Consider the following 25,831-nt stretch of genomic DNA (forward strand, 5'->3'; position numbering starts at 1 on the left):
AAAATGATGCTATGAAATACATCTAATTCTGCTGCTGCACTTTTCAGTTTCCGTTTGACGTTAAATTTGACAGCTTAATGAAGAGAACTATTGACAAATGCCCGCGGACCACAGTGTGGTCTCCTGTATTAGCGAGTTAGCATGTCCTTAGGCTGTGGCCATTGGTTACAGCTAAATTAATACGCCTCTTGGACCAGGTAGTTTGGTCGAATTTTAAGTTTTAATTGGGCTTTACACATAGTAACTGTTAAAAGTGAATCCTGTCATTAGCTGTATATTTAAACGCCCTGCCCTGGATGTACAAATAGAGCTGTCTGTACACACCTGCCTTTAGAGATGCTAGGACTGGTGTGTAGAGCAGCCTAAACGCCTGTAAACTGTGCCGATGCTCATCGACTTCAGATGGCTGTCATAGTTCCAACCTTGCTGCTCCTCACTCAGCCTTCTGACACTTAACCGTGTTCCACTCACCTCCTCCCCAGGCGATTGGGATCCCACGCACCCTCCATCTCCCCACGTGATCTACGACGAACAGCCACCATCGGCCCCGTCCTCGCGGTCCGCGTCCACGTTTGAAGAGCTGCCCGTGCCGGTCACTGGAGACTCCGCGGCGAGAGCTCAGCCGCGGGACCCGGCAGAACTCCAGGACGCGGCGCCTGGGAGGAAAGGCGCCTCCCATCAGCCTCCCCCCCAGAAAAACGCGAGCAAGAGGGACCCACCTGCCAGCCACGGCGACAAGAAGAACCTCTTGAAAGTGGAAAATGGTGTCTCCCAGCGGGGTAGGTCCGCCAGCCCTAGAAAGCCCGCCAGTCGCTACGCGGAGGACCATCTAGAAACGCTTCCCGGTCCTCTCAGAAGTGACCCCAAAAGACGGCCCCGGGACCGGTCCTCCAGCCCCGGGAGAGGGGAGAGTAGAAGCGGGCCCAGCAGAGGGCGCTCTTCAAGCCCCAAGAAGCAGCCGCGGGCCGAGGGCAGCAGAGACCGCCCAGGGGCCCCCGCCCAGCCGGCCTCGGAGGGGGACGGGGCCGGGCACGAGGCGAAGCGGGGTCCGCCTGGGAAAGCCAGGGCGCGCTCTCCGGAGAAAGGCAGCAAGAGGCTGGAGGAGAAGTCGCTCCCGTCCAGAAAGGCTCCTCTGGCTGCCAGCCGGGGGGCAGCTGAGAGTGAACGAGGAAGGCGGGCCCCCTTCGGAGAAGCGTCGGGAAAGCAGCTGAAGCCGCAGCCGGAGCCCGACGGCGGGAAGGAGGCGGCCGACAGCAGCCGGCGGGCGCCCATCACGCCGGGGCCCTGGAAGGTGCCCAGTGCCAGCAAGGCCTCGGGCCCGGCTGCGGTGGCCGAGAGGCGGCTGTGACGGTCGTGTAAGCGTTTCCCCCCAAAAGCCGTTCTTCCGGAAACCCTCAGGCCTGAGAACATTCTGACTTCGCCGGGGCCCCGTGAAAGGCCCTTGCGCCGTCTCAGCAGCCGGCGTTCGTGACGTTAACTGGCCACAGCGCACTGTGGGTCTGTGCCAAGCTCTCGGCTGCCCGCGTCCCTTTCCTCCTCCTCGCGAGGACTCCCACGGCCGTGACGCCCAGGGTGGCCTGGGAGCCACGTTCTCATCGCATGTTGCATGTTTACAGAGGGGACCTCGCTCGCGGCTGCAGACGGCGGTGCCTCTTCCGGCAGCTCCCGCTGGCGTCCCCGCCGCAGAGAAACGCAGGTAGTCGGGCCGGGCCTCCGCGGCTTTGTTTCGGTGCCGCTGGGGAAGGTGGTCCAAGGAACTTACAGGTATTACCTACCACTGCCCGTGCCGCGGAGCCCGCACCGAACAAGCAGCGTCCTCCTCCCGGCCCCCAGCGGCATCGTGGCCGCTCCTGGAGACCCGTGTGCTCCTGGCCGGAGGAGAACTGGCAGGCTCCGGTTTCTGGCCGTTTTGGTGGCACCTGCTGAGTCACTGGTGGTTAATTCATATTTGAAGCGTCACAATCAGAACCCGTCAGTCATGCCAGCAGCGTCAGAGGCTGTGACCTCAGCCCCCTCGCAGCGGAGGACACGCAGGGGACAGGCCTCCCTGCCCTCCTCGCTCCACGGACTCCGTCTAAAGACGAGAAAAAGACAAGAAAGGGAGCCCACACCTCCGGTCGCCTGTGCGGACCCGCGGTCTCAGAACCACAGGAGAGGCGTGTTTGCAGCCCCTGGCGCAGCGGGCAGTAGCAGCTAGAAATCGAGGAACTTCTCAGAACAAAACCCTGCGGGGGTGTCTGGACACACTGCCTGTCTCTCGGGTTCCTCTGGTTGTTGTGAAACGTCGTGTCCAGGCCCCTCCCTCTCGGCGTCTGGCTGTGACGCTCCCTCCTGGGACGAGGGACTCAGCCCTGTCCCGACCCCTCCCGGGCCCCGGAGCAGCGCAGAGCGAGGCTTGGTTACGCTCAGAGTTAGCGCCACAGACACGATTTACTTCCCCCGTCGCCCACAATCAGTGGTAACCATCCTCTTTCTGTTGTTACCTGTGACATGACCTGGATGTCATGTGTTGTCAGTCTGTGGCTGTTTCCTAAGTAACCTGTCACTGTATTGATTCTATTCTGACTTAGCAATGTGGCCTTGGAATGCTAAGCAAATATGGATGTACTGGTTGTAAATGTTTATATACTGTACAGTACCTTTATATATACACCTGAGGTTCTGATTAGAGAAAGATCTGTAAATGGCTCGCTATTTTTTATATAGATATTAAAAAAATCAAAACCAACATGTGGTCTGAGTCCTCAAATAGATTTAGTCCCTCCAGGTAACACACACAGCCCTGCCATCAAGAAAACGCTGATCATGATGACTTTACCCATATATCAGGTTTAATACCTTTCATCGTGAAGAAAATAGCTTTGCATAAGTAACTTACTGCCACCCAAAATCCTTTCTTATATGTACTGGAAACGCACTACCAGCCTTTTCTCACGGGGACAGCGTAAGCCCAGTTACCACAAGGTCACAAAAGCTATTTTCATCAGACTATGTGGTTTCACGTTAGAATAACTTAAAAGTATTTACTACAGGTTACACTTACTTTTAGAATGAAGCGTTCTGACTTGATTTTGTTTAATTCTTGGTATGAATAGGCCTCAAACCTATTTCCAGACATGGTTAATTAAATCTTCTTAAAGGGAAAAATGCGTTCCTACCATCGCATGAACCCAGCACTGAGAGCAAAGCCCAGGCCCACAGTGGAGATGGGACACAGCGGAGGATGCAGGAAGTGGCAGCGAGTCGTTTTCTTGTTATTTGGGTGGATATTATTTTCTTACTGATCACAAGACAGTTCTGGGGGCTGTTATGTAGTCTCACTAGGAAGAGCAGACCAAGCTCCTATAACAGTGATGGCGAACCTATGACACGCGTGTCAGAGGTGACACACGAACTCATTTTTTTGGTTGATTTTTCTTTGTTAAATGGCATTTAAATATATAAAATAAATATCAAAAATATAAGTCTTTGTTTTACTATGGTTGCAAATATCAAAAAATTTCTCTATGTGACACGGCACCAGAGTGAAGTTAGGGTTTTTCAAAATGCTGGCACGCCGAGCTCAGAAGGTCGCCATCACTGTCCTGTAACGTTATCTGTTCTAACCTGGTGACGCCACTGCAGTCAGCTCTCTCAGAGGCCCTGGACGCAGAGGAGCACTGGCTGTTTATTTCTACGGAGACGCTTGGTCATTTCTTTGTTAACAGTAAGGTGGTCGCCTGTAGAAAAGGCCAAGTCTCCTGCACACATGGCTACGTGAATGTCATGGTCACGGGTCCCACATGCAGAGACACTAGGTTCACAGAAGCCAGGGTACTCAGTTTAGCTAAATTGTGACAGTCTGACCTCCCCAGCGTGTTCCTGACCACGGGACACGGTCTAAACACAGACTCCGGCCACAAAACATGATGCTCAGTCTGAAGAATACAGCAGAGCAGCTTCACCGTGGCGTGCTCTGGGCCCAGGCACGGTCTGTGCTTCTGAGCAGTCACAGGTTTACTTACTGAGCAGCTCTCTCCTGCTCATGCTCTTAAGGGTTATCAGCAACACAATGACTTGCAGAAAGCATGCCACAGCGATCACGTGAAACCCGTCATCTTTGCTTTCACTAACTCAAAGATATCCACTCCCTTGGACCTCTTTTTGAGGCTGCTGTGCAAATGGGGCCATAAGAAAGGAATTCTAGCTACTAGGGAACGCTGAATCCTGCTCACATAGACACCAAGAGACAAAAAACTGCCACGTGCTTTCATTGAGCCTAACGCTTCCCTCCAAGTCAAGCAGAACTCTTAGCAAACACACAAATCAAGAGGCCTATTTTGCCCCTGATAAACCACCACTGCTACCTTGAGTGATGTCTTGTTACAGCTGCAGGCCCCGGACATGCGCAGGGAAGGGGTGGAAGTTCTTGTGAAATCCAGACGTCGCCATTCCCGGTGGGCACCAGTAACTGCGAAAGGCAAAGGGTTCCTTTAAATGACCAAGCGGGCCAGTGCGTGTGTAGAGGAGATTAGGGTTAATACATTTTCTCGATAATCCCAAGTCATACAAAGTGAGACCCATTCGGTCCATTATGAATATGGAGATCTAAAAAATGTCAAGAACGAATTTCATTCATTGAAAGGAGGTTAATCTTACAGTCCACTTACCTCTAAATGCAATGAACCAAAACTAAAAGCATAATCCATCAGCTTATACTTTGGGAGAGAACCTGGAACTGAGAATTCTCCTGTGTCTCTGAAAGTCAAGAAAACCAGTCCCCCACCAGGCCAGTCTCTGGTTATTCACCTTTTCAAAGTGATTCGCTTAGATTTCCACGGGCCACACGTACATGTTCAGGGAGCCGGAGGTTGTACCTCCAGAGCAATCGGGGAACACCTTTTCCCAATACAACAAATGACAAAATTAAGTGAACCTCCTGTGGTGATTACTATTCCAAATGTATGAACAGTCCTGTCTTTATATTTTGATTTCTCAGTGACATAATGTCAGAGTATGTGATATCACTGCTTTTGGGGATCACAGCAAAAGCCCAAGTTCCTAGAAATCGTTATACAGATAACAAAGCACTGAGGGCGAGTCATGAAGTGACACTCTCCCATCCCAACAGGAGAAACAATTGCCTGAGTGGAAAATTACTCGAGGTCTGTTTGTCATTTATTCTACAGATTTCTATCGAGTACCTATGATGGGGTCAGGTACTTACTGTTCTGCGTTCTGGGGACCTAGAGGTGAACAAAAATAGTGCCTGTCTGGAGGGGCTCAGCCCGTGGAAGGTCGAACAAGGAGGCAAAACAGAAACGGTCATCAGACTGGGAGAAGCACCGGGAAATGGACCTTCACCAGGGCCATCAGAGACGGCCCCACGGAGGACCCGGCAGCCGACAGGCCATCCCCGGGGGGGCCCAGGAAAACACATTCGAGAAGTCACATGGTGCAGCGGGGGACCCGGGAGGTAAGGGGCTGGGAAGGTGACCTGGAGAGGGGAGCAGGCGTGATAGTGCATGGCTTGGCGGCCGCCACAGGAAGCCAGGAAGGGTTCCGGGAGGAGGATGTCATCAGCGTCTCCACAGTTTTAAGTTCACTCGTGTGGCTGTGGAGACGGACTGGGAGGCAGGAATGGAAGGGCCGTGGGTCAGCATCGTGGTCCCGGGGGAAGTGCGAGGCCTCACGGAGCCGTGGAGTGTAGAACCGACAGGACGTGGCGGTGGGTTAGACGTGGAGGAATAGGAGAGGCGCCGAGAATAAACCCGGAGCCTTTGGCTTGAACAACCAGGAAAACTTTGTTCCACTTACTAAGTGAGAAAAACATTTATTCTTCCACTTGCCACATCCCCCATCACCGTGCTAGTGCCCCACAGCCACGGTGAGGCACAGGGGACAGCCACCGCCCGGGTACACACAGCACCTTCCTTAACCAAAGTGGCGCCCATGCCACTGTGAGCCCAGAGGCCCAAACAGTGCAGGTGAGAAAAATAAAACTGTGCTATACCGCCACCTGCTGGACAACAGGAGAAAGCACACCACCTGTCAGCCTGCTGAACTGTACGTTCACAGCAGCACAATTTACCACAGCTAAGACTTGGAAATGGCCTAGGTGCCGCCCATCAGCAGATGAGTGGATAAAAACACCATGGTACCTTTACACAATGCAATGCTGCACAAAAAAGGTAACAAAAAAGGAAGAACTCTTACCGTTTGCAACAGCATGGATGGACCTGGAGAGCATTATACTGAGTGAAATAAGACAGAGAAAGATAAGCATCACATGATCTCACTCATATATGGAATCTAATGAACCAAATAAACTGATGATCAAAAATAAAAATAGACCCAGAGCCCTAGCTGGTTTGGCTCAATGGATAGAGCGTCAGCCTGCAGACTGAAGGGTCCTGGGTTTGATTCCGGTCAGGGCATGTACCTTGGTTGCGGGCGCATCCCCAGTGGGGAGTGTGCAGGAGGCAGCCGATCAATGTTTCTCTCTCATCATTGATGTTTCTCTCTCTCTCCCTCTGCCTTCCTCTCTGAAATCAATAAAAATTAAAAATATTTTATAAAAAAAGATAGACCCAGAGTCACAGAAGCATGAACAGACTGTTGAACCTCAGAGGGAAGGCAGGGGAGGGAAGATGGATGGGAAGAGATCAAACAATGAACTTGTATGCTTATATGCAAAACCCATAGACACAGACAATGGGGTGGTGAGGGCCTGGGGAGGGGGGAATGGGAGTGGAAGAGGCTAATGGGGGAGGGGAAGGAGGACGTATGTAATACTTTTAACAATAAAGATTTTAAAAAATACTAAAATTTAATTTTCCTTCTAAAAAAACTCCCACAAAACCACTATCTTAAGAAAAGAGCTCACCATCTCCAATGCACAGGCAGAGAAACAATCCGTCAAATACCACTAACAAAGGAGAATGAAGTCTCCAGAACCAAACTCAACCAAGTTCAATGTCATGGAAGACTGTGGCTTCAATGACAGAATATAAGACTGCAGTCATGAAGCAGCTCAATGAGATACATAAAAGATATAAAAAACAATCCAACTTCTATAGATGAAAATACACTGAGTCGGATTAACAGCAAATTAGTGCAGAAGAAGAGACTAGTGAACTTGAAGATACAGAATAGAAACAATCCAAAATTAACAACAGAGAAAGAAGACTGCAAACATGTATAGAATGTCAGCAAGCTGCCGGACAACTTCAAGCGGCCTCACATACATGTTACATACACAGAGACCAGAGGTGGGGGGTGGAAGTGGGTATTAAAAACATCCAAACGTTTTCCAAATCTGTGTAACTCACAGATCCAACCCAGTAAGTGCAACAAACTTCAAGCACACAAAAAAGGAAAAGAAAACACCAGTACACATTATAAATTGTACAAATTCAATGATAAAAACCTGAAGAGCAGCCAAAACACATTAAAGATATATGTAGGAATGGCAGCAGCCTTCCTGTCAGAAACAATGCCATTCAGGAAGCAGGACAGCAAAATCGTCTTTAAAACCAGAATTTTATACCCAGCAAAAATATGCGTTTCAATGTAAAGATTCAAAAGTCCTTCTCAACAGGGAGGGCCTGTATACCTTATTAAAAGTAGCAGCAAGCCATTATTGCATTCTAAATTATTAGACTTGCTTTTCAGAAAAGAGACATTCACTTTTTGAGAGCAGATTGGGCTTGGGGGACAGGGGCGCCCTGCAAATGTAAGCGCAGAAACTTGTTTTTTAAAAAAAACAAAAAACAAATGATGCCGAGTTAAACTAGGGTGGCAGAGTGGGGTTACAAAAGAATGGATGTATTATAAAAATATCTACAAGATAATTATTCAGAGACTTGGTGATTGGATGTGAGGTATGTAGAATAAGGAGTTAAGAATGACTCCCAAGTTGCTGATATGAGCAACTATATACTTATGTGCAGGGTGGAGCAAAAGTAGGTTTATAGTTGTGAACACGTGAAACAATTTGTTCTTAACATTAATATTTCTTATTGTATGTTTTCAACATGAACAACTGTGAACCAACTTTGGCCCGACCCTATAGAATTTTTACCGCCTGAAAAAGAATTTAAACCAACTTATACACCATCAAAATCGTAACAGAAACTGCATACGAGTAAACTATTCTAATACTGCTTTTAAAATAAGAATCCACAGTCTCAGTAGAAATTACAAATTTAAAAAAACGAAAAGCACTGCATCGTTTGTGGGAGAAGAAAGGCACCCGGTCTTTGCTGAAATCTGCACTGAGCTCAGCCTTGGATGTGAGACAACTGCTACTGTTCCTCAGGGAACTAGGAAAAGCGGGACTTCTCTAGCCACCCGTGGCGACACTCGCGCCTTTCAGAACAGTGCCTCCTGAAGGTGAGTCGCTAAGGGGGTTCCCCTCTACAAATGTAAGTAGCCCATGCCCCGTTGGGATGGCTGTACTTTTGTAACCACGTTCAGTTCAGCAACCTCTTCCTATGTTTGTTTTCACAGGAACCTATCCGCAAACATGTTAAAAAGGGTTTTAAGTATCGAGAGCAGCTGTTTATTGTGGATTTACTAAGTGCTCAGTACTCTAACCTGTGCTCAGTACCTTACAAGATAACCTCATTGACAACCCTACAAGGGAGGTATCAGCCCATCTGAAGGGCAAGGAAACTGATACACAGAGAGGTGAAGGAACTTGCCCAGCTCATGAAGCTAACACGTGGCAGAACCAAGGGTTATGAACCCGGAAATGTCTCACCCCAACCCCTGGTCTCTTGAGAAATTCATCTTTAAACCTCAGACACCTTCCTGCACATTAGGGTACGTGGAACCCTGACGGTGCGCGCGTACAGGCCGGCCTCGGAGATACTGCAGGCTCGGTTCCAGGAAAAGCGGGTCAGGATCGTTTTGCTGCTGGAGGGCCTTGCCTTCTATTTGTAAAACAAAAACAAAAACAAGCACCATCTATGAAGCACAATAAAGCAAAGGACAATGAAACGAGGTATGCCTATACAGACTTCACATACAATAACTGAACTTTCTAACCTTTAAAAATTCACACAATCTTATTACAGTGTTCAGGTTTTCAATTTGCCTCAATAGATGCTTCAAAACAGGTAACTCAAGGACTAAGAACTACGTGTAGCCTGCCAGAGTTCTCACTACCTGAGCATACGGCCGTGGGTGTCACCGGGGGTACTGGTAGAGAATCTACGTCATCAGAGGCATCGTTTGGCTGAGGATAGACACCGAGGACCTTGAACCAAGGGCTGGATCCATTAAACTGCACAACAGATAAACCATGACTGCTTCCCTTCCAACTGCGATGGCAATCAGCCCAGACGATCGATACGGAGGCCATGTGTGCTGGGCGTGATGAGCACGCACACACGTAAATCTCTCCATGGCATGTCGTACGCATGACTCGTTCACCAACAACTGTACCGCTACCAAAGTAACCTCAAATTTGTAAACAAATTAAAAATGTGTCCACAGTTTAACAGAAACTCAGTTTAAAAAGTTAATTTTTTCCTTCAATGACAACAAAAAGAAGCCTAGAAACTGACATTCTCCAATAAAGTTCTTTTATTTGAGTTCAACCTAAAATAGTTGGATCTCTCTGCCGGAGAAATGACATCTCCAATTCTGTTCACGTACTAGGAAGGACTGCATTTGCCATTTCCAATAAAGCATGTTGGCGTCACACTCCGGGTCCCCGCCATAGTTACCCAGGAGACCATTTCCGGGAAACGTCCAGAACACACGTCCTGACGTGGAGCGCGGCCCTGGTGCTCCCGGACAGTCTGCAGTGTCCTTGCTGTCCGGCGGCCGGAGCCCCCGAGAGCAGGTTCCAAGCGCGCACGCCGGCTGGACACCGGCGACCAGGCCGCGCGGAGGCCCCTCGTGCAGCGCGGGCGGTGGGCATCTCACGGCTCCTCCGTCGTCTCTTTCCTTAGTGGGTACGTGTCGCCAGCAAGGGGAGCGAGTCCAGGCGCCTGGCTCAGCTTAGGACTTAATTTTCCACAGCTAAGAAAGGAAAGGCACCAAATAAGTGGGTGTTAGGACAAACAGGTGGGGGTTAGAACGCTTACGTGGCTGAGAACCAAGGACCCTTTAACAAGAAGAAAACTGGCCGTCGCAGCCACAGGCCACCGTAGAGAGAAAAGCGCCAAGTGTCCAGGATGGAGAAGGCACCTGCGGTTCCTGGTTCTGGGTGTCACTCATTCTGACTGGACGTGGCCTTCGACCAGAGAGACCCCCGCTCAGCCCAGACTATGAATCTGACATGAGATTCAAGCTCCATACTGTGTGCAATCCAAGAGCACAGGATACTGTGCTTCTGTGAAAGGAGGAAACCTAAGCTGAGAAGCCTGTGGGCCCCCCGTCAAAATGGCTATTTTTTTACTTCAAGAGTTATTTTGCCCTAGCCAGTTTTCTCAGTGGTTAGAGCATCGGCACATGGACCAAAGGGTTGTGGGTTCAATTCCCCGTTAAGAGCACAAATCCGGTCCCCGGCCGGGGTCAGGGCACATGTTGTAGGCAACCAATTGATGTGTCTCTCACATCGATGTTTCTCTCTCTCTCCACCCTCCCTTCCACTCTCCCTAAAAAAATCAATGGAAAAATACCCTTGGGTGAGGATTAAAAAAAAAAAGTTATTTCCTGACAGACACACACACACACACACACACAGTGAAGAACAAAGGTAATTATTACATATAGTTTTTAAGACCAAGGCGGATGCTACCGAGCGGCAGTCCTTACTCGAATATTAAATCCTAGAAGATCACTTATTACGCCCGAGACCGCAGACAGGATGACGACCCGTGTGATGTTGAAGATTAGGGGATTCATCGTCAGGCCATAGAGGCGGAAGGGGGTGTCCAGCTCCTACAAAACCACAAAGAGCCGAGATGAGACACGTGGCTTCTCAGTGTCGGTGACCTGGGCTGATGTTAAGTCTTAGGTGAGGGCGACTGCTTACGGCCGTCTCCCCTTGACCTTCAGTAGCTGTAATAGGAGGTGCCGGGGGCCAAAGGGGAGAACAGAGGGGACGTCTGCAATGCCTGCCACAATAAAGGGGAAAGGAAGAAACCGCTGTAACAGGGCCCACCCTTTCCCATTCGCTAAGTCTGTTAGGCTGGGTCCCAGCAGCAGGTCATTGGTTGTTTTTTTGAACGTAATGTAAGAGATGTGACGGACGCCCACAGTCGCCAGCACCCCGCAGCGACGGGAACCTTTTCCTGTACAGCCATCAGCGAGAACTATCGAGTTGGCATCTGAGTCTCCTCGGCCGGCACCGGCCTGTTCCCGGGGTCGTCTCCGAGAAGCAAAGCGAAGGCTTGATTTAACTGGTAGTGAAAGTGTCACAGGGCCCTACTCACCTTCAACAACTTGGTGGACAGTTTTAATACGTTGTTTACTAGAGTAAGCTGTTCCTTCTTGGTTGGCTTTTTTTCCATCTTAAGATATAAATTAATCTAAGGAAAGGAACAGAGATTACGGTAAATGTCATAGAAAAAGTACAAATACTGCATTACATCTGGCAGACTGTAAGGGTCATATTCCCAAGTAAAATAAGTTTTGAAATTCCAGCAGCTATTTCTACGGAGCACATCTGTCATGGACCCTAGCTCCCATCTCTGATCAGACATGTTTGGCAAAGAGAAACTATTAAGTAAAGAAAAAATGCTAAAGCAATTTAAATACCAGTACAATGAAAACTTTCATTATATTTTCCCTTGTAGGACAAATTCTTCATTATAATTCTAAGGCAAAAAATAAATAAAAGCAAAGAACTAATGATACCAAATACTTTCATTCAAAACTTATGGATAAGCATAAAATTATTTTACATGTTACATACTACCCTGTATTTATAAGAATCACTTCTCAATCACAATAGCTACTCACATACTAACAAGCAAGTATTTTCCAAACACTGAATGTATCCCACGGCTGATACAGAGGAAATTCAAGAAGTTTATTAAACACTCGAGGCCTGATGCACGAAATTCATGCACTCGGCAGAGGGGCAGTGGGCAGGGGGGGTGTCCCTCAGCCCGGCCTGTGCCCTCTTGCAGTCCAGGACCCCTCGGGGGATGTCCAATTGATGGCTCAGGCCCACCTGAGCGGCACTCCCCTGTGGGAGTGCACTGACCATCAGGGGGCATCTCCTGTGTTGAGTGTCTGCCCCCTGGTGGTCAGTGTGTGTCATAGCAACCGGTTGTTCCACTGTTTGGTTGATTTGCACATTAACCTTTTATTATATAGGATACTTAAATGACAAATACTCCTAAAATCTAATACTTGATGTAGAATATGAGATTAACAGTATGCTCCAGTCCCACCAATAAGAAAACCTTTATAGTATACAAAGTATTTTCAATCCATTAGGTCTTAATTCTTATAACAATTCCTGGAGCAGGTGGGGAAGATACTGTCCTCATTTTATAAGGAGACAATCACACAGGGACAAAGGTCATGTGGCTAGAAAGTGACAGACTCTGAATGCCACCCCGAATCTTCTGCACGAATCTTACGGTGCCATCTCTAACCACTGGGCAAGCCGGCAGGGACAGCAGCACCTGTTCAGTAAGCAGTATGGAGACGTTGCTGTATTTCTTATTGGTTTCAGACCCCAGTGAGGCCAGGCGCAGTAAGAAAAGCAGTAAAGCTGTTTCCCAGATCAAAAACTCCCAATTATAAGCGTCATTCAGGAAAGTTTTATGTCCTTGGAGAACCTATACGAAGGACCAAAAAAAGTAAACTTTTTCATTTGTCTTAAAATTTATAATTGCTTCTCTATGCCAGCTACTTAAAAATGTTTACAAGAGAGCAGTATCTTAACACTCAGAAGAGACTTAACTCATAAAATATTATCTATGTAATTAGTCAATATGTGTTTCTCCATGTTTACTAGACTTCTTCCTTTGCATGAAAGACAGCAAGGGTCCGGAAGTAACAAAGGGGGAAACATAAGTAAAATAAAACCAAGGCATGCCCAGCCTCTAACCACCGTGTGCCCACTCACAATGACACGGTGACCACTTCCAAAGCCCTAATTTGCCTATGACTGGCAGCGCTCCCTGAAACGCGTGGCCCATCCCACCAGGACGACTAGAAAATCCTAAGGATCCGCTCTTCACTCCATTTTAGAATCTGAACAGCAGCAGCGGCGGCTACCAGTTATCCAATGCCTGTTATGTGTCAAGTTTTCTGGTAAAAGTTTTTGGTGTGTGTTTTTTTTCTTCAATTTTTTGTTGTTGTTGATTCCAAAGTAAAGACACTCATGCAAGCCCAAGGTAAAGAGGAATTTATTGAAAAATATACAGAGAGAGAGAATGCTCAGAGACCACATGCAGGCTTTTAAAGAACAAAGTCACCACCACAGCAGCCCCCTCCCCAGGGCCACTCTGGCTCCCCTCCCCCCTCTCCCCCTCCCCTCTCCTCCTCCCCTCTCCCCTCTCTCCTCTCCTTCCTCCCCCCTCCCCCTTCCTCCCTCTCCCCCTCCCCTCTCCCCTTCTCTTAGCGAATTCCACTGCCTTCCAAGACCATTGTTGACTTTACCACCATCATGGTGCGATGATTTTATCATCACTCAAAAATTATCAACAAAACAAAACAAAATGACCAACTAAAATTAAATCAGAGTGATCTTGGAGTCTTAAAGGACCTTTACTCTCATGACAAAAGTTGGGAAAATTAGTAAGTATTCAAAACAGCAAAAGCAATGTAGACACATTATATATAGACACTTAAATGCAGCGAAGTGTCCAAAACAGCGATGAAACGCTCACCTGGGCGCAACAAATGAAAGCAATCGAAAGTGTCAGTAAGAAGACCGAAGATACAACCACGTCCACGGATCGCTGCGGGCCCCGCCTCTGTGGAGAGACGTGGGTTCATTGCCAGGTCAACAACAGAGGCGGCCGCAGCGTGAATTTCACTGCGTTCATGTCTGTCTTGTTTTGTTTCCTTTTTCTTTGGTCTTTCTGCATTAATGTTAAAACACACATTCATAAGAAGTTCCTGACGTGGGATTCTAGCGCCTTCAGCTGTAATTAAGCACTGAAACCCAGGCTGTTCCACAGTAAGGGCCTGAGTGATTCACTGACGTATTTCCAGCTGAGATATTTGCCCCAAAGTCAGAAAAAGATGCAGTATCTAATGTAACGCTCTGCCCTGGGAACTTACATTTTCTTTTTCCTTCCTAAGCTCTTACTCACATACACGGGCCTGGAGAGGTATCACCTCCAAACTGGTGCCCAGCGAGTCTCCCGGCCACCGACACCCTCAGAACGACCAGCCCCGAACTGCCCTGCCCGCGGCTGTCCCTGCAGGAATGTTGGCGCCTCCATGGCCCCTGCCCTGCCCCTCGGAGGAGACTCACCTTCAGGAAGGAGCGCAGCGAGAGCCAGATCTTGATGTTCTCCACCTTCTTCAGTCGGAAGTGAGGTATTTCGTATTTCCTAGCTTTCCTGGCGGAAGTAATATGGCTGAAGAGTTTTGCAAACAGAAATCTCTAGAGGAGGCGGAAAGAAACCACAAAGGGAAGTGGACACGTGTGCCTGCGCGTCTGTCTGACTGTAAGCGATAGTCCCGGCGAATAAAAATGGCCCAAAAGGATTACACTCGAGTCACCGATCGCTGGGCCGGGCAGTGGCGAACCGTTACCCGTTCCTCCTCCTGCTGCTCCCAGAGCGCACAGAGGGCCCCATGCTTCCCGGCGAGACCCGCTCCTCACGTTTGCATGGACTTTTGTTGGAGGCTTTGGGAGTCCCAGCTTCGAAACAAACGTTTACACAGAAGTCTGGCTTCCTCCCAAATTACACTTCCATTCAAAGCCCTGTTTTTTGCACATGCCACTGATATATTAAGTCCTCAACCCCTAACTCTTATCAAATTTCAATCATTTTAATTCCCACTCGGGCATTTTTCACAGAATCCTTTTGCTGTGAGAATGACTCCATGTGCTACAGGTGAAAACCAGCAAAGGCACCCTGAGATGCAGGCCCTAAGCAGTCAGCGGGGCTCGCGCCCTGGCTCAGCCTCCTACTTCCCTCCCCCCCCCTCTCTCCCCCCCAGCGTTAAACTCGCAAGTACCAGAAGCCCGCTGCTCCACCCTTCACTGCCCACGTTAACTCTCGGAGAAAGAACCAACCAGGAGAAGAGAACTAACCCCAGAAGCGTCAGACATAAACGCAGAGGTGAGCAACTGTATCCCCACCAACCTGTTTATACGTCCTCTCCGCCACACACATCATGAAAAAAAAGATCCACGTGAGACACAGCCGTTCAACAAAGTTAATCACGGACAGAACAACAACAGGAGTGACAGGCGGAGCCCCACAAAACAGAGTCAAGAGCTCCTCGGCCGAGACGGACTTGAGCTGGTCCAGGCCCTTGGCGCGGAACAGGCGATACAGGAAAGGGAAGAAGGCCAGCCCCACGGTGACCGCGCTGCCCAGCATCTGGTAGCCCACGCCCTGCTGATACGCGCTGACCTGGGAATTAATTCAAAATGCCCGGCATTACCACATACTGAACGCAGTTAGGCAGCAGTATTCGTCAAATACTACTTAGGTGATTAAAGACTTAACCTTTCCATCTAAAAGAAGTAAAAATAAAAACGATGTCGGGGTTTATGTCTTTTAGATCTTACTGCAAATCAGGCTCACGGGAGCTAAGGAACATGTGTAGGAAATACCGGAACAACGGGTCGTGCTCAGAGACCTTTGTAACACGACAAAAGTATTGCCACCTAAAGCCTCTCACTGCAAAATTAAAAATGCGTATGTCTGTGTCTCGGAAACTGCTCGATCACTGAACAGTTCTGCGAAACTGCTGCTGGTCACGAAATAGATTTTTTTGGGGGAAAAAAAATCCAAAAACTCACAACGAAGAGCTCACCCTGCTCATGATGATGCCGCTGATCTCCAGCACAGACATGTCCATCTTCTTGCACTCGTTTCCCTCCCAGATTATGGCACTGACTCGGTCAGAGGCGGGACTTGAGTTCTGAAGCCAGAACAAGTGGTTCTGAGAAGAAAAACAGAGCTGTTTCTATCCACGCCTTCTCTCCTCCATCAGCATGTCCCCCGCGTCCAGCTCCCAGGCGACCTCGGCCACGGCCAGCCTCCTCCTCCTATCGTCTCCCTCACAAAGCTCATCACCCCAATGGCCACCTCCATGATGCTGAGTTCTGGCCCCTTTTTCTTTGCTAAGCCTTTTTTTTTTTTTTAACCTGGAGAGAAGCTGAACGTCTTCTACAGCAACCGGACCACGATCTCCAAGGCTGCTTCCCTCTCTAAACGCGTGGACGTGAGGACGAGCTTGGAGTACTCATCGGACAGCGAGGAAAGCTGTTCTAGAGTAACACCGCTCTCCTGGGAAGCAGGCAGTTAGCTATGAGAGGCGCGAGGCCGTGGGTATCACGTGAGTAACTGAGCAAGAAGCCTTTCTCCAGTCTGACCAGGACACAAAAGCACAGGAACCCTAAGAAGAGACGGTCGCAATGACAGCAGCCCCTCCTGGGCCAGGTTCTGCCTGTGCTTCTGGCAGCGAGCAGCTCGGGTCCCATCTCGCCAGCATGGTCCTCTCTGGTCCCCACAGGCCTCCGGTGGCCGTGCCTGAAACTAAGGCCTTACAGTCTACATCAGACAAGTCAGCATCTAATCACCGGCTGCATTTCCAGTGTCCTGGACTTATTCACCGAATCGTAATCTTATCCCAAACTGGACTATAACTTTCCAATCGAGGACCCTATGGTGCATGCTCTCTCTACCCCAATGCTTAGCATGTTGATGAACACTTACTGATTTGGGGGAAAAAAAAATTATCGCCGAAACCGGTTTGGCTCAGTGGATAGAGCGTCGGCCTGCAGTCTGAAAGGTCCCAGGTTTGATTCCGGTCAAGGGCATGTACCTGGGTTGCGGGCACATCCCCAGTGGGAGATGTGCAGGAGGCAGCTGATCGATGTTTCTCTCTCATCGATGTTTCTAACTCTCTATCTCTCTCCCTTCCTCTCTGTAAAAAATCAATAAAATATATAAAAAAAAAAAATTTACCAGGCACCTACTATGTGACATGCACTATGGATACAATGTAAACAAGACAGATGTGGTCCTTGCACATGAGCAGGGAAGGAGTGGTCAGAGGTGAGACTGTATCAAAACCAATAAAGGAACAGAATCACATAATCCAGAAGGGGAGAAGCCACGGACATTAAAGGGCTGACATCAGATCTGACACATGACTCGGGCTGCAGCGTGGAAAATGCAGTGCAGGGGCTGCTGTGGGGAGCCGCTGTGAGGACCAGCTGGGAGCCGATGATGGTGGGCACTGAGCAGTGGGTGGGGGGAGGAGGCCCAGGAGGACAGACAGATGCTCAACAGCAGGACTGAGAGCCAGTGAGGACCCTGAGAAACACAGGGAGGAGGGGAGGGCATGAGTGCCCACAGCTTCTGCCTGGGTGGCTAGTGGTGGCCTTCAGAAACATGGGGACCGAAAGAAGCTGAGGTGTGGGGACTGGGGCATGGTGAATCCCATTTGACATGTGAGTTTACCTTACCTAGTTATCTATCTACCAGAGGCCTGGTGCACGAAATCCATGCACGGGTAGGGTCCCTAGGCCTGGCCGGCAATCAGGTCCAATCCGGGCCTTCTGGCTGCCGGCCGGGGCCTCCTTTCATTCCGTGCTGCCCCCTGGTGGTCAGTGCACGTCATAGCAAGCGATTGAACTCTAGGTCTCCCGGTCGAACTCCCGAGGGAACACTTTGCATAGATATATGCAAAAGCCTAATATACAAAGTGTCCCCTCGGGAGTTTGACCAACTGGGAGTTCAATCACTCGCTATGACGTGCGCTGACCATCAGGGGGCAGCGCAGAATGAAGGAAGGCCCCGGCTGGCGCAGCCCGAAAGGGACCCTACCTGTGCATGAATTTTGTGCACTGGGCCTCTAGTTCTTACATATGCCTTAAAATTATACTGTGAGTCCAAAGAGTACAAAGGAAGTCAAAATCATCATGCTAGGCTCCATTTCCTCATCTCTAAATTAGGGATAATAAAAGCATCTCCTAATAGGATTATAAAGTGAAACGAGACCACACGGTGCTGGCACAGGGGAAGTACACAGTACATCCGGCTCCTGTTGCCATCGCCTGTACAGACCTGCTGAAACACATCCTCTTTGGGGTCACGTTTGGTCCCCGAGTGCAGGGTGGGCGCTGTCCCCTCACTGTCGCTGGTGACGGAGGACCTGCACTCCGGGCCGTGCAGCAGGTCGTCCCACAACATGTCCTCGGTCTCCGAGTCGTGGCGGGTGCTCTCGGAGTCTCTTCTCGACATGTGGAGGCTGCGAGAGCCGCCACTCATGCCAGATCGAGAGCACTTTAAAGGGAGACAAAGGAACATTCTCACTCTATTTCTGAAGCTGTCACACATCTGAAGTAACAGGAACAAGTTATGGCGATGGCTGGCAAGCTTTCCCACGTCAGCCACAAGGCTTCACCTCACATGATGGAGATGCTCTACCCCTGTTCACAACATTCCCATGGACCACAGGCCCTTAGCTTTGATGAGGGGACCGTCCGCTCCCACCTCTCAGGGGTCCTTTCCCAACAGCCTGTCCTCATCAGACGTAACCTCCCCTTTTCAGGTGAATATTAAGCAAGCTTCTTATTACCTGGGCATCACCTATGACCGTAAGACTAGGTCACAATGGGGCGGTGAGTAAAGGGTGGCAGGGGCCAAATATATGGCGACGGAAGACGATCTGACTTTGGGTGGTGAGCGCTCCATGCAGTAAATACACAGATCATGTGTCATAGGAACGCACCCCTGAAACCTATATAACCTTACTAACTAATGCAGCCCCAATAAACCTCATTAGAAAACAGTAAAAAAAATACACAAAAAAGATTACGTCAAATGAAAAGAGTTCATTCTCTTTCTGGGTGAGAAGCTGTTAGGTGGACAGAGCTGGAGGCAGGGGAGGGGCAGGCAACTATAAACACCACTTTGGAACAACTACCCGAAAAGGGATGAGAAAGTCACTGCGCTTGGACAGTGCTCTCTCCAGGGGACCCATTACCTGGCTGAAGGCTGCCGATTCGAATTCGGACTCGGCCAGACTGTCGGAATCCCGCATAAAATGACACCACTTGGTGGTGGTTTTCGTTACCTGCCAAATATCAAGCCAGGGAGCGACAGGACACATGTTAGCACAGTGTGACTATCCGATGACTTACAGGTTAACGCCTAGACTCACATCAACGACAACAAAGGCCACCTGAGAGCTGATGTGCCTCGGGAGCATCGACTTCCTGTTCCTGACATCGCAGCCGTTGTCGCTCGAGGCCCCCTCCACGCTCCGGCGCAGGATCATCATCTGGTTCCGGGCCTCCCCGTCTTCCTCACTCGACAGGTCGTCCGACACGCCATTCCCCACGCGCCGGAAAGCGTCCTGCAGAGAGAGCAGTTCCTCCGGGGCCGCCGGCACGCCAGCAGCTGCACGTGCACACACCACGCAGCACAACCCAGGACACAGTGCCAGGCAACTCCACACAACCCACGACCCTACAGCGCTCACCGCAAGACAGCAAAATGCTGAACTTGAAACTAAACGGCCTAAGCCATGAGGCTACGGGGCGGTGAGAAGCACGGGCAAGAGTCGCACCAGGTCTGAGCCCCAGCCCGGCCACCTCAGGCCAGTTCCTGTGTGTCTGGGGCTCGGTTTCCGCCTGAAAAGCAATGGCAGTCAAAGTGCCCGTGTCGCAGGCCTGTTGAAAAAATGGCCTGAGTGACTCCAGGCAAAGGCCTAGAAGAGTGCCCAGTTGTAGGAACGACTCAAAAATATTTGCTACTTTTGTGATTTTGTAATGTCACAGTTTAACAAGTGAGAACACATTTTCGAGATAAAGCAGCAGTCTGTCTCCGACTCAGAGCAGAACACCTCTCCCCAAACCTAGAACGCAGGCTCCCACGGCTCATGCCTCTCCCCGAACCCGGCAATGACATCCCCAGCCCCGCTGCCAGGCTGGTCCGCAGCAGGTGCATCACAACTCTAGTCCCAGAAACGGGAAGAATAAGCTACAGCAGCGGTTCTCAACCTGTGGGTCGCGATCCCTCTGGGGGTCGAACGACCCTTTCACAGGGGTTGCCTAAGACCATCGGAAAACACATATATAATTACATATTGTTTTTGTGATTAATCACTATGCTTTAATTATGTTCAATTTGTAACAATGAAATTGGGGGGTCACCACAACATGAGGAACTGTATTAAAGGGTCGCGGCGTTAGGAAGGTTGAGAACCACTGAGCTGCATACAGTCTTACAGCCTCCCTTTCATGGCCTGTGCGTTTATATGTCGCTTTTTGTTAAGAGAAAGTATACAAGCCCATTAGCACCATTTCCCATCTCTCAGGTGTCAGAAGGGAAACATTTCACATGGAGAGAACAGATCCTGTGAGATTCACCCACAGCTCGTACCCTGCGGCACTGCTCCCCCTCGGAAAACTTCGCCTTCTCCGCTGCCGGCCACGTTTTAACCTCTGGCCGAGCCTGTCGCTTCTTAATGATGGGACGCAGGTAGCCGGTGTCCTTGTTGGTTTCGGTCTCTTTGTTGCATGTTAATTTTCCTCGTTTAGTCCTATTTTTTAACAAAGAAAAAAGATGACTGATGAGCATCCTGAAATTAGCATCTTCCATGAAACCCAGTAAATTCGATTTCACTCTGAAAATCTAGAACATTCAGAAACCATCCTGTTTAGACTTCTCGCTTGCTGAGGTGGAGGAAGACAATGATTACCCCTCCCCCCCCCCCCCCCCCCGCCCTGTCTCTAAAGCCTCGGTCAGTTCCTTGAGAGGAGGCCTGTGCTGCCAGTTTTTTTGTTTGTTTTTGGTTTTTTTTATTTTATTAAATCTTTATTGTTCAGATTATTACATTTGTTCCTCTTTTTTCCCCCCATACCTCCCCTCCACCCAGTTCCCACCCGACCCTCTGCCCTTACCCCCCCACTGTCCTCATCCATAGGTGCACAATTTTTGTCCAGTCTCTTCCCGCATCTCCCACACCCCTTTCCCCGCCAAGAATAGTGAGTCCATTCCCTTTCTATGTCCCTGATTCTATTATAATCACCAGTTCATTCTGTTCATCAGATTATTTATTCACTTGATTCTTAGATTCACTTGTTGATAGATGCATATTTGTTGTTCATAATTAGTATCTTTAACTTTTTCTTCTTCCTCCTCTTCTTAAAGGATACCTTTCAGCATTTCATATAATACTGGTTTGGTGGTGATGAACTCCTTTAGCTTTTCCTTATCTGTGAAGCTCTTTATCTGACCTTCAATTCTGAATGATAGCTTTGCTGGATAAAGTAATCTTGGTTGTAGGTTCTTGGTATTCATCACTTTGAATATTTCTTGCCACTCCCTTCTGGCCTGCAAAGTTTCTGTTGAGAAATCAGCTGACAGTCGTATGGGTACTCCCTTGTAGGTAACTGAGTTTCTTTCTCTTGCTGCTTTTAAGATTCTCTCTTTGTCTTTTGCTCTTGGCATTTTAATGATGATGTGTCTTGGTGTGGTCCTCTTTGGATTCCTTTTGTTTGGGGTTCTCTGTGCTTCCTGGACTTGTAAGTCTATTCCTTTCACCATGTAGGGGAAGTTTTCTGTCATTATTTCTTCAAATAGGTTTTCAATATCTTGCTCTCTCTCATCTTCTGGCACCCCTATAATTCTGATGTTGGTACGCTTGAAGCTGTCCCAGAGGCTCCTTACACTATCTTCGTATTTTCAGATTCTTTTTTCATTTTTCTTTTTCGGTTGGGTGTTTTTTGCTTCTTCGCATTTCAAATCTTTGCCTTGATTCTTGTGCTCCTCTGGTCTGCTGTTGGGAGTCTGTATAATATTCATTATTTCAGTCCGTGTATGCGTAATTTCTAGTTGGTTCTTTATCATAACATCGAGGGTCTCATTAGATTTCCCGAGGATCTCATTAAGTTTATCAGCGGCTTCTAGACAGTTCCTGAGAGACCTTAAAAGTGTGGTTCTGAACTCAACATCCTCCATTGACAGCCTTGTCCTGTTTCTTTGTCTCCGCATTTTTTATGCTTTCTTGGTGCACCCCCTAGTGGTCTTTGTGTGCTGTCTTGTTGTAGTTAAGCCTTGATTGTTGTAGTCAACACTAGGGGGATTTGACCTCCAGGCCAACTGGCTGTGAGAATCAGCTGTGTCTGCAGTGGGAAAACTTCTGTCCTCTGGGGAGGTGCTAATCTAGCGTTTGCCTGAGGCTATCTGGCAAATGGCTCTGCGCAGGGCTTGGGTGGGGCAGGTCGCACGGGATCAACAGAGCGGGTGGAGGGAGCAGTTATGGCTGCTCTCAGTCCCGTCCCCAGAGGCTCCGCCTCTCAGAGTCCCAGCAACCGCCACAAACCTCGGAGAGAAAGCTGCCCTCGCGTTCCGACCGACGCCAGACAGTCCCGCCTCTCCCGTCCGAGTCCGGGTCCCCAGAGACTCGCCCAGAACTGGAGCTCAGAATCCGAGACTCCCTCCCGATTGAAAACGACAACCGCGCCCTCAGCCACCAGCCGGCTCCGCGCGCACCTCCGCACCCCTGCACCTTCCGCACTGCGCCTCCCCCAGTCTCGCACGCCGTTCTCCTCCCTTCCAGTTGAAGAATTTCCCCTCAGCCAGCCCTCCTGTGGCTCTGGGCGACGTCCGCTCCGTCCTCCAGCTGCATTTCTGAAGTGGTTGTTCGAGGCAGCCAACTCCGGTGTCCACCCATGCCGCCATCTTGGTTTTTGCCAGGAAGCAGGTGCCGTCCTCCCCACGTTCCCTCAAACACAAACGGCCCCTCCCTCCCAGTGCCTGACGCGCCGCTTTGTAGAATGTCCGTCTCCTGTGCCTCAAAGCCCAGCCACGCTCCGCTCCTGCGGGGCTCCTGGGGACTCCCCCCCTCCAGAGTGACCCTCCGTCTGGGGCTGCCTGGCCTGCGGTCAGCATGCGGTCATGTGACATCTGTGCCGTGACCGCCCCCTCCCCCCACTAACTCCACAGTAAGCCACCAGGTGGGGAGGCCAGTGCCCAGCACGATGGTCAGTAGAACCCACACACACCAGCTCAGGCGTGTAAATATCTCTTTGGGAAAATATGTGAACATACTTCATCTTCAAAACGGTCACTAAAGAACTTTATTTTCGAGTCACACTCATTAATATGCAGCCAGTCTTGAGTCCACGCTTGTGGTCACAGCCTGCAGGGCTCTGGGAGGGAGAAGTCTTGGACCCACTTCCCTCCGCTCCACAGCTCCCCACGCCACCTCCGCCTCCCCTTCCCCAGGCGGCATCAGCATGGACACTGAAAACGGCCTCATCTTTTCCAAATCCTTCCTCTCCCTGATGTAGGCTCGCATGGCTACGACAGTCACCCTTTCGGAGGGTTGTATTCCTGTGATCCTGTGGCTAAACATCGCCAAAGGCCGAGCAGAAGGGGACACTGTGGTGGGTTATTGGGCTTACAGGTGACTGGCAGACAGTGGGGACCTGCCAAGCAAGCAGTTCATGCAGCGCCTCCAACACCAGCCGCGATGAGAACTGGGTGCTCCAGAGCCCAGCCGGCGTCTACGCCACGTAAACACCGACGTGAGGACAAAGTCGCGTAAACATTCCCGCGCGAGGCCGCTCACCTGCTGCCAAAGAGAGTCCCCCAAAAGCCACCGGCGCAGCGCCCGGGTTCCACAGTTTCGACTCCTCTGACTTTATCAGAGGAGTTATTTCCATTTTCTCGGCTCCCGTCGCCATTCACAGTTTTTCGTAATTTTCTATAAAAAACACAAACATTTCAACACTTCAGATGATTCAAGACCTTTTCTATTTCTGCCCAAAATATCCCCTCCAGAAAGTGATCCTAACTGCTGCCACCTGAAATTAAGGGTAATGAACTTCCTATAACGAAGATCAATTAGCAGGATATTTCTGACTTAAGAGCAAAAAGAGGTGCCAAACAAAGACCTGTGCTATGATCCTGTTCAATCATTAGAGAAATAGAACCGCTATTCAAAACCACTGCAGGAGAGCAGCTTTCACCTGCAGACACCGTCCTCCCGGGCACCCCCAGCAGAAGGCACGATGCCTGTAAGTTCGGACGTCGGAAATCCACCCATTTGGCGCATTTAATCAGGAGAGCACAAAATAATAGCAACTGGCCACTTGGTCCTGCTCTCCCATGCAGCTAAAGGATGCGTCCTATAAATACCACCGAGACACAGCACAGCACCCGATTCCCTCAGCAAACATTACATCAACTGACCTGAGTTTTCAAGGAATCTTCTTTTGGGGGGAAAAAAATTTATTTTGAAAATAATACTCAAAAAAAGAAAGAAAAATACTAAAAAATAAGAATAAATATGTTGAAATTCACTACATCAAATGGAAATAATCTTATTTAGCACCTGCTTAGGGAAACAAAAATCTACAGGTACCCTGAGGAAAAATAAAAGCACATATGCCAAAGAGACCTTTAACAATTGCAAAGCCTGCACATAGCACCCAACCAATCACGACATGAAGGCAACGTGGAGAAAAGTCAAATCAATCTTTACTAGAAGTTCAGAGCACTTAGAAATCCATTCTTATTATGCACTATTGAGACAAGGTGAAATTTTTAGTAGCAGTAACCCAATTGTATCAAGATCCTTATTTAGAGTGAGTTTTCACCAAATTTTTATTAAGACTGAATTCTGAAGAATGTTTTTTCAAAATCATTATTTGATATATTCTAATAAAGAATAATATGAAAATAGTATAGGAATTTCCTTTTAAGCAACTGTCCTGAATGACAAAGTCCCACCTGTGACTAAAAATTCATGACAAGTCTTCTTAGCAACCAGGAGAAAAATGAAAAGCAAAGCATTCTTTCCTTTTTTAGCCAAAAAATAATAAAAAATACATGCAAATGGGAAGATTTTTTTTTATTACTTTAATCCAAGGTTTTCCAAGATCTACAGTGCCTCTCCCAGAACATACCCGGCCACCAGTGCACGTCTCAGCTCACCTCCTTCTCCGACTCCCATTGCTTCCCGACGGCCTTGCGATCTGCGTCGACACGATCTGACAGTGGACGGTTCCCATGAGGAGCATAAGGCACAAGGGTCCGAGCACTTCGCTGACATTCACAATGGGCATCATCAGGTACAACACAAGCGCCATCACTGAAAAGAGGAGGTTTCAGGACGTAAAGCCTCAGGGGTCGTCTGAAACAATTCTAATGAGTCTATAAGTTATTTCTACGAAAAATCTATCATTTTACCAAGGACACCAGTAACAGCACATGCGTCCCTGCCACACAATCCACCTGCACATTAGCTGAGTGAGAACCGGAGCCCTGTCTGGCAGTGCGAGCCCAAGAATCACCGCACGAGTCGATGGTGCAGAACGTGTAGTCCAGACAGAGGCCACGGGTTTATGAAACCTAATACACAACTTACCTCAACACAAAAGAAACTCTTCAGTAATGAACACGTGGAGAAATACGGAACTTTCTCTTACAAGGGACCAAAGAAATGCACATTAAAGGAGCACAATACTATTTTTTAAATAATTATTGCACAATACCATTTTTTGTATATCAAATTAGGTAACAATTTTTTAATTTATAATAAAAATTATTATTAAAAAAAGCTGCTAAGACTATGGTAAAACAAGCACCCTCATCTATTATTTTCCAAAAGAACTGTGTCACCAACAATTTCACTAGACAAGGTGGGGCAAAAGGAGGTTTATAGTTGTTTATATGGAAAAAATAATAAATAATAATGCAAGAATAAACTGTTCCATGCACTC

The 25,831-nt window shown here is 48.9% G+C and overlaps 2 protein-coding genes across 2 annotated transcripts in view; one reads left to right on the plus strand and one right to left on the minus strand.

The window, feature by feature from the left end:
* Window positions 1-2,711, plus strand: part of MAGI3 (membrane associated guanylate kinase, WW and PDZ domain containing 3) — a 141,007-nt gene extending 138,296 nt beyond the window's left edge. Inside the window, exon 21 of the mRNA XM_081112542.1 lies at window positions 483-2,711. Coding sequence (XP_080968668.1) covers window positions 483-1,348 — 866 coding nt within the window. The 3' untranslated portion in view covers window positions 1,349-2,711. The remainder of the gene's footprint in view (window positions 1-482) is intronic.
* Window positions 2,712-9,552: 6,841 nt separating this feature from the next.
* PHTF1 (putative homeodomain transcription factor 1) lies at window positions 9,553-25,479 on the minus strand. Its single transcript, XM_081112905.1, has 14 exons — window positions 25,044-25,479; window positions 23,677-23,811; window positions 20,481-20,640; window positions 19,279-19,452; window positions 19,081-19,170; window positions 18,159-18,377; window positions 15,898-16,026; window positions 15,219-15,491; window positions 14,378-14,509; window positions 13,785-13,871; window positions 12,573-12,728; window positions 11,370-11,465; window positions 10,750-10,875; window positions 9,553-10,011 (listed from the first exon to the last, which is right to left on the minus strand). Exons 1-14 carry the CDS (start codon window positions 25,196-25,198, stop codon window positions 9,991-9,993), a joined length of 1,953 nt encoding a protein of 650 aa, XP_080969031.1. The 5' UTR covers window positions 25,199-25,479; the 3' UTR covers window positions 9,553-9,990.
* Window positions 25,480-25,831: the final 352 nt, after the last annotated feature.

The sequence above is a fragment of the Myotis nattereri genome (assembly GCF_964212035.1).
Source record: "Myotis nattereri genome assembly, chromosome: 18".
Lineage (NCBI taxonomy): Eukaryota > Metazoa > Chordata > Mammalia > Chiroptera > Vespertilionidae > Myotis > Myotis nattereri.